This window comes from Oncorhynchus nerka, linkage group LG20 (genome assembly GCF_034236695.1).
Source record: "Oncorhynchus nerka isolate Pitt River linkage group LG20, Oner_Uvic_2.0, whole genome shotgun sequence".
NCBI lineage: Eukaryota > Metazoa > Chordata > Actinopteri > Salmoniformes > Salmonidae > Oncorhynchus > Oncorhynchus nerka.
Window position 1 is genome coordinate 5,537,886 of NC_088415.1, and position 10,000 is coordinate 5,547,885.

At 31.0% G+C, this 10,000-nt stretch overlaps 1 protein-coding gene across 1 annotated transcript in view; it reads left to right on the top strand.

Moving 5' to 3' along the window:
• The window catches only part of lama5 (laminin, alpha 5), a 324,122-nt gene that overhangs the window by 176,439 nt on the left and 137,683 nt on the right, over nt 1–10,000 (top strand). The window contains 4 exon segments of the mRNA XM_065005098.1: nt 7,994–8,091; nt 8,827–9,031; nt 9,257–9,383; nt 9,773–9,912. Of these exon segments, the coding sequence (XP_064861170.1) occupies nt 7,994–8,091; nt 8,827–9,031; nt 9,257–9,383; nt 9,773–9,912 (570 nt within the window).

Consider the following 10,000-nt stretch of genomic DNA (forward strand, 5'->3'; position numbering starts at 1 on the left):
ATAATGTGTTATAATGTGTTATGTGTTATAATGTGTGTTATAATGTGTTATAATGTGTTATAATGTGTGTTATAATGTGTTATAATGTGTTATAATGCGTTATAATGTGTTATAATGTGTGTTATAATGTATTATAATGTGTTATAATGTGTTATAATGTGTGTTATAATGTGTGTTATAATGTGTGTTATAATGTGTGTTATAATGTGTTATAATGTGTGTTATAATGTGTGTTATAATGTATTATAATGTGTTATAATGTGTGTTATAATGTGTGTTATAATGTGTGTTATAATGTGTGTTATATTATAATGTGTGTTATAATGTGTGTTATAATGTGTTATAATGTGTGTTATAATGTGTTATAATGTGTGTTATAATGTGTTATAATGTATTATAATGTGTTATAATGTGTTATAATGTGTGTTATAATGTGTGTTATAATGTGTGTTATAATGTGTTATAATGTGTTATAATGTGTTATGTGTTATAATGTGTGTTATAATGTATTATAATGTGTTATAATGTGTTATAATGTGTGTTATAATGTGTTATAATGTGTTATAATGCGTTATAATGTGTTATAATGTGTGTTATAATGTATTATAATGTGTTATAATGTGTTATAATGTGTGTTATAATGTGTGTTATAATGTGTTATAATGTGTGTTATAATGTGTTATAATGTGTGTTATAATGTGTGTTATAATGTATTATAATGTGTTATAATGTGTGTTATAATGTGTGTTATATTATAATGTGTGTTATAATGTGTGTTATAATGTGTTATAATGTGTGTTATAATGTGTTATAATGTGTTATAGTGTGTTATAATGTGTTATAATGTGTGTTATAATGTGTTATAATGTGTTATAATGTGTTATAATGTGTGTTATAATGTGTTATAATGTGTTATAATGTGTGTTATAATGTGTTATAATGTATTATAATGTGTGTTATAATGTGTTATAATGTATTATAATGTGTGTTATAGTGTGTTATAATGTGTGTTATAATGTGTTATAATGTGTTATAATGTGTTATAGTGTGTTATAATGTGTTATAATGTGTGTTATAATGTGTTATAATGTGTTATAATGTGTGTTATAATGTGTGTTATAATGTGTTATAATGTGTTATAATGTGTGTTATAATGTGTTATAATGTGTGTTATAATGTGTGTTATAATGTGTTATAATGTGTTATAATGTGTGTTATAATGTATTATAATGTGTTATAATGTATTATAATGTGTTATAATGTGTGTTATAATGTGTGTTATAATGTGTTATAATGTGTTATAATGTGTGTTATAATGTGTTATAATGTATTATAATGTGTTATAATGTGTTATAATGTGTGTTATAATGTGTTATAATGTGTTATAATGTGTTATAATGTGTGTTATAATGTATTATAATGTGTTATAATGTGTTATAATGTGTGTTATAATGTATTATAATGTGTTATAATGTGTGTTATAATGTATTATAATGTGTTATAATGTATTATAATGTGTTATAATGTGTGTTATAATGTATTATAATGTGTTATAATGTGTTATAATGTGTGTTATAATGTGTGTTATAATGTGTTATAATGTGTTATAATGTGTTATAATGTGTGTTATAATGTATTATAATGTGTTATAATGTGTTATAATGTGTGTTATAATGTATTATAATGTGTTATAATGTGTTATAATGTGTGTTATAATGTGTGTTATAATGTGTTATAATGTGTTATAATGTGTTATAATGTGTTATGTGTTATAATGTGTGTTATAATGTATTATAATGTGTTATAATGTGTGTTATAATGTGTTATAATGTGTTATAATGCGTTATAATGTGTTATAATGTGTGTTATAATGTGTGTTATAATGTGTTATAATGTGTGTTATAATGTGTTATAATGTGTGTTATAATGTGTGTTATAATGTGTGTTATAATGTGTGTTATAATGTATTATAATGTGTGTTATAATGTGTGTTATAATGTGTGTTATAATGTGTGTTATATTATAATGTGTGTTATAATGTGTGTTATAATGTGTTATAATGTGTGTTATAATGTGTTATAATGTGTTATAGTGTGTTATAATGTGTTATAATGTATTATAATGTGTTATAATGTGTTATAATGTGTGTTATAATGTGTGTTATAATGTGTGTTATAATGTGTTATAATGTGTTATAATGTGTTATGTGTTATAATGTGTGTTATAATGTATTATAATGTGTTATAATGTGTTATAATGTGTGTTATAATGTGTTATAATGTGTTATAATGCGTTATAATGTGTTATAATGTGTGTTATAATGTATTATAATGTGTTATAATGTGTTATAATGTGTGTTATAATGTGTGTTATAATGTGTTATAATGTGTGTTATAATGTGTGTTATAATGTATTATAATGTGTTATAATGTGTGTTATAATGTGTGTTATAATGTGTGTTATAATGTGTGTTATATTATAATGTGTGTTATAATGTGTGTTATAATGTGTTATAATGTGTGTTATAATGTGTTATAATGTGTTATAGTGTGTTATAATGTGTTATAATGTGTGTTATAATGTGTTATAATGTGTTATAATGTGTGTTATAATGTATTATAATGTGTGTTATAATGTATTATAATGTGTGTTATAGTGTGTTATAATGTGTTATAATGTGTGTTATAATGTGTTATAATGTGTTATAATGTGTTATAGTGTGTTATAATGTGTTATAATGTGTGTTATAATGTGTTATAATGTGTGTTATAATGTGTGTTATAATGTGTTATAATGTGTTATAATGTGTGTTATAATGTGTTATAATGTGTTATAATGTGTGTTATAATGTGTTATAATGTGTTATAATGTGTGTTATAATGTATTATAATGTGTTATAATGTGTGTTATAATGTATTATAATGTGTTATAATGTGTGTTATAATGTGTTATAATGTGTTATAATGTGTTATAATGTGTTATAATGTGTGTTATAATGTATTATAATGTGTTATAATGTGTTATAATGTGTGTTATAATGTATTATAATGTGTTATAATGTGTTATAATGTGTGTTATAATGTGTTATAATGTGTTATAATGTGTTATGTGTTATAATGTGTGTTATAATGTATTATAATGTGTTATAATGTGTTATAATGTGTGTTATAATGTGCTATAATGTGTTATAATGCGTTATAATGTGTTATAATGTGTGTTATAATGTATTATAATGTGTTATAATGTGTGTTATAATGTATTATAATGTGTTATGTGTTATAATGTGTGTTATAATGTATTATAATGTGTTATAATGTGTTATAATGTGTGTTATAATGTGTTATAATGTGTTATAATGCGTTATAATGTGTTATAATGTGTGTTATAATGTGTGTTATAATGTGTTATAATGTGTGTTATAATGTGTGTTATAATGTGTGTTATAATGTATTATAATGTGTTATAATGTGTGTTATAATGTATTATAATGTGTTATAATGTGTGTTATAATGTGTGTTATAATGTGTTATAATGTGTTATAATATATAATGTGTGTTATAATGTGTGTTATAATGTGTTATAATGTGTGTTATAATGTGTTATAATGTGTTATAGTGTGTTATAATGTGTTATAATGTGTGTTATAATGTGTTATAATGTGTTATAATGTGTGTTATAATGTGTTATAATGTGTTATAATGTGTGTTATAATGTGTTATAATGTATTATAATGTGTGTTATAATGTGTTATAATGTATTATAATGTGTGTTATAGTGTGTTATAATGTGTTATAATGTGTTATGTGTTATAATGTGTTATAGTGTGTTATAATGTGTTATAATGTGTGTTATAATGTGTTATAATGTGTTATAATGTGTGTTATAATGTGTTATAATGTGTGTTATAATGTGTTATAATGTGTTATAATGTGTTATAATGTGTGTTATAATGTGTTATAATGTGTGTAATAATGTGTTATAATGTGTTATAATGTGTGTTATAATGTGTTATAATGCGTTATAATGTGTTATAATGTATTATAATGTGTTATAATGTGTTATAATGTGTTATAATGTATTATAATGTGTTATAATGTGTGTTATAATGTGTTATAATGTGTGTTATAATGTGTTATAATGTGTGTTATAATGTATTATAATGTGTTATAATGTGTGTTATAATGTATTATAATGTGTTATAATGTGTTATAATGTGTGTTATAATGTGTTATAATGTGTTATAATGTGTTATAATGTGTGTTATAATGTATTATAATGTGTTATAATGTGTTATAATGTGTTATAATGTGTGTTATAATGTGTTATAATGTGTTATAATGTGTTATAATGTGTGTTATAATGTGTGTTATAATGTGTTATAATGTGTTATAATGTGTTATGTGTTATAATGTGTGTTATAATGTATTATAATGTGTTATAATGTGTGTTATAATGTGTTATAATGTGTTATAATGCGTTATAATGTGTTATAATGTGTGTTATAATGTATTATAATGTGTTATAATGTGTTATAATGTGTGTTATAATGTGTGTTATAATGTATTATAATGTGTTATAATGTGTTATAATGTGTGTTATAATGTATTATAATGTGTGTTATAATGTGTGTTATAATGTGTGTTATAATGTGTGTTATATTATAATGTGTGTTATAATGTGTGTTATAATGTGTTATAATGTGTGTTATAATGTGTTATAATGTGTGTTATAATGTATTATAATGTGTTATAATGTGTTATAATGTGTTATAATGTGTGTTATAATGTGTGTTATAATGTGTGTTATAATGTATTATAATGTGTTATAATGTGTTATAATGTGTGTTATAATGTGTTATAATGTGTGTTATAATGTGTGTTATAATGTGTTATAATGTGTTATAATGTGTGTTATAATGTGTGTTATAATGTATTATAATGTGTGTTATAATGTATTATAATGTGTGTTATAATGTGTTATAATGTGTTATAATGTGTGTTATAATGTGTTATAATGTGTTATAATGTGTGTTATAATGTGTGTTATAATGTGTTATAATGTGTGTTATAATGTATTATAATGTGTTATAATGTGTTATAATGTGTTATAATGTGTGTTATAATGTGTGTTATAATGTATTATAATGTGTTATAATGTGTTATAATGTGTGTTATAATGTATTATAATGTGTTATAATGTGTGTTATAATGTGTGTTATAATGTGTGTTATATTATAATGTGTGTTATAATGTGTGTTATAATGTATTATAATGTGTTATAATGTATTATAATGTGTTATAGTGTGTTATAATGTGTTATAATGTGTGTTATAATGTGTTATAATGTGTTATAATGTGTGTTATAATGTATTATAATGTGTGTTATAATGTGTTATAATGTGTTATAATGTGTGTTATAATGTGTGTTATAATGTGTGTTATAATGTGTGTTATAATGTGTTATAATGTGTTATAGTGTGTTATAATGTGTTATAATGTGTGTTATAATGTGTGTTATAATGTGTTATAATGTGTTATAATGTGTTATAATGTGTGTTATAATGTGTTATAATGTATTATAATGTGTTATAATGTGTTATAATGTGTTATAATGTATTATAATGTGTTATAATGTGTTATAATGTATTATAATGTGTTATAATGTGTGTTATAATGTGTTATAATGTGTTATAATGTGTGTTATAATGTGTTATAATGTGTTATAATGTGTTTATAATGTGTGTTATAATGTGTTATAATGTGTTATAATGTGTTATAATGTGTGTTATAATGTGTTAAAATGTGTTATAATGTGTTATAATGTATTATAATGTGTTATAATGTGTTATAATGTGTGTTATAATGTGTTATAATGTGTGTTATAATGTGTGTTATAATGTGTTATAATGTGTTATAGTGTGTTATAATGTGTTATAGTGCGTTATAATGTGTGTTATAATGTGTTATAATGTGTTATAATGTGTGTTATAATGTGTGTTATAATGTGTTATAATGTGTGTTATAATGTATGTTATAATGTGTTATAATGTGTTATAATGTGTTATAGTGTGTTATAATGTGTTATAGTGTGTTATAGTGTGTTATAATGTGTTATAGTGCGTTATAATGTGTGTTATAATGTGTTATAATGTGGTATAATGTGTTATAATGTGTTATAATGTGTTATAATGTGTTATAATGTGTTATAATGTGTTATAGTGTGTGTTATAATGTGTTATAGTGTGTTATAATGTGTTATAATGTGTGTTATAATGTGTGTTATAATGTGTTATAGTGTGTTATAATGTGTTATAATGTGTGTTATAATGTGTGTTATAATGTGTTATAATGTGTTATAATGTGTGTTATAATGTGTGTTATAATGTGTGGTATAATGTGTTATAATGTGTTATAATGTGTGTTATAATGTGTGTTATAATGTGTTATAATGTGTTATAATGTGTGTTATAATGTGTTATAATGTGTGTTATAATGTGTGTTATAATGTGTTATAGTGTGTTATAATGTGTTATAGTGTGTTATAATGTGTGTTATAATGTGTTATAATGTGTTATAATGTGTTATAGTGTGTTATAATGTGTGTTATAATGTGTTATAATGTGTTATAGTGTGTTATAATGTGTTATAGTGCGTTATAATGTTTCGGTTATTAGTAGGTATATCATTAGGTATGTCATTACTTCACAGCTAGAGACCTACGGAGGAGCGGCTAATGTGGAGGAACATCCAAGTGTTCGGCTCAACACCGAGGCTAGCTCAATGCACTGGGCTCAACACCGAGGCTAGCTAAAATCCTAGGGCTCAACACCGAGGCTAGCTCAATTCCCTGGGCTCAACACCGAGGCTAGCTCAATGCCCTGGGCTCAACACCGAGGCTAGCTCAATGCCCTGGGCTCAACACTGATGCTAGCTCGATGCCCTGGACTCAACACAGAGGCTAGCTCAATGCCCTGGGCTCAACACCGAGGCTAGCTCAATGCCCTGGGCTCAACACTGAGTCTAGCTCAATGCCCTGGGCTCAACACCGAGGCTAGCTCAATGCCCTGGACTCAACACCGAGGCTATCTCAATGCCCTGGACTCAACACCGAGGCTAGCTCAATGCCCTGGGCTCAACACCGAGGCTAGCTCAATGCCCTGGGCTCAACACTGAGGCTAGCTCAATTTCCTGGACTCAACACCGAGGCTAGCTCAATGCCCTGGGCTCAACACTGAGTCTAGCTCAATGCCCTGGGCTCAACACTGAGGCTATCTCAATGCCCTGGACTCAACACCGAGGCTAGCTCAATGCCCTGGGCTCAACACCGAAGCTAGCTCAATGCCCTGGGCTCAACACCGAGGCTAGCTCAATGCCCTGGGCTCAACACAGAGGCTAGCTCAATGCCCTGGGCTCAACACCGAGGCTAGCTCAATGCCCTGGGCTCAACACCGAGGCTAGCTCAATGCCCTGGACTCAACACCGAGGCTATCTCAATGCCCTGGGCTCAACTCCGAGGCTAGCTCAATGCCCTGGGCTCAACACCGAGGCTAGCTCAATGCCCTGGGCTCAACACCGAGGCTAGCTCAATGCCCTGGGCTCAACACCGAGGCTAGCTCAATGCCCTGGGCTCAACACCGAGGCTAGCTCAATGCCCTGGGCTCAACACCGAGGCTAGCTCAATGCCCTGGGCTCAACACCGAGGCTATCTCAATGCCCTGGGCTCAACACCGAGGCTAGCTCAATGCCCTGGGCTCAACACCGAGGCTAGCTCAATGTCCTGGACCAGAGCTAGCTAGCTAACAAACTTGTGTGTGCAGCAACACCAGAATTCAAAACACGTCTTAACTTTTTTTGTAGTTAATTAAATCCAATTTGAAATGTGATAACTTTAGTATCCTTAAACTAGTCTAGAAAACTAGCTGGCAGACAGACACTGGATGGAGAAGGTTCTGTTTTTTTTGTGGGATTGAAACTTTTGTTGATCTTTCCTCCAGCACAAAGTGTACCTGGTTCCCCGGGAGCAGTTTATCATGGACTACCTGGAGACTAAAGTCCACTGCATCAGCACACATGGACTGTTCTCACCTGACAGGTAACCAGACAGACCCTTCTCACCTGACAGGTAACCAGACAGACCCTTCTCACCTGACAGGTAACCAGACAGACCCTTCTCACCTGACAGGTAACCAGACAGACCCCTCTCACCTGACAGGTAACCAGACAGACCCTTCTCACCTGACAGGTAACCAGACAGACCCTTCTCACCTGACAGGTAACCAGACAGAAGTGATTCAGGCTCTGAAGACGTAATATGTTGTGGAGTCGGACCAATCACCAGACTGTATTATTGTGACTGAACTCCTGACCCAAGTCCCCAGCTGCTACATACTTACATTAACTATTATCCACTATTTAATTTTCTCTTCCCCTCTCCTCCCTCACTCCTCCTACCCCCTCCCTTCCTCTCGTTACCTCCTCTTCCCTTTCCTCTCCTCTCCTCTCTCCTCCCCTCTCTCCTCTCCTCTCCTCTCTCCTCTCCTCTCCTCTCTCCTCTCCTCCCCTCTCTCCTCTCCTCTCCTCTCTCCTCTCATCTCCCCTCCTCTTCCTCTCTCTACCTCCTCTTTCTCTACCCCCTCCCTCCTCTCCTCTTCCCTTCTCCTCCCTCCCTCACTCCACCTACCCTCTCCTCTCCTCTCTCTACCTCCTCTTTCTCTACCCCCTCCCTCCTCTCCTCTCCTCTTCCCCTCTCCTCCTTCACTCCTCTACCCTCTCCCTCCCTCCTCCTCTCTTCCTCTTCCCTCTCCCTCCTCTTCCTCTCCCATCCCAGTTCGTCCTGTATCCCGTCTAGGTTCCAGACCCCCTCTGATTCGCTGGTGTTGAAGGAAGGTCAAGGGTCATCTGTCCAGGAGCCTGTCCTGGCCTCCCCTGCTGACCCCCCTGTGGGTCCAGCTGACACCATTCCCTGGGCCAGCGGAGACCGTCCTCCCACCACAGCGGATAACGTGGACCATGTCCACCTTGATTCTGCTCAGGTAAATCCTTCATCATTTCATTCAGGTACCTGGTCTACGACATTTTATTTTGTCTTTATTTTATTTTTTTACAGGAGATCTACTTGTTCTAGAAAGACCTCACATTGGATGTTATTGAAGTATTCGTTGACAGTCACACAATGAAATCCAATTCACCAATAGTTTTCTGCGGAACAATTCCAATGTCCACGCAGTCATGATGGTTCTGTCCTTCCTGCCCTCCAGAATGCAGCAGTGTACTCTGGTCGTGTCCAAACTCTGGGCCGTTACGTGTTCATCCTCCACTACCACCAGCCCCTCCACCCCACCTACCCTGTCCAGGTCTTCATCAACGGTGGACGCATCTGGCAAGGTGAACCCTAAAGACACACCTTGAATATCTCTCTATAGTTATACTATCGCTGTGAAAGGATTGTGATCAAGTCCTTTAATAATCTATAAATGAGCAAAATACAGAACGCAGGAAATGTCAGAAAATCACAATTATCTTTTGACAGTTGAATTTGAATCTTTTGACAGTTGAATTTGAATCTTTTGACAGTTGAATTTGAATCTTTTGACAGTTGAATTTGAATCTTTTTACAGTTAAAGTAAAATATTTTGACAGTTGAATTTGAATCTTTTTACAGTTAAATTTAAATATTTTGACAGTTGAATTTGAATCTTTTTACAGTTAAATTTAAATATTTTGACAGTTGAATTTGAATCTTTTGTAATCTTTTTGTAATCTCCATCCTCCAGGCCATGCCAACGCCTCCTTCTGTCCCCATGGTTACGGTTGCCGTAGCGTTCTGATCTCGGAGAACCAGATAATTCTGGACGTGACGGACAACGAGATCTTCCTGACCGTCCAGGTCCCTGACGGAAAAACACTCTGGCTGGTGAGTTAGTCTAGAAACACTGAGAGAAAATGTCTTTATTTTTTACAAGTGAAAGACAAGCGAAGATTGAAATGAATCCACAGAGCTT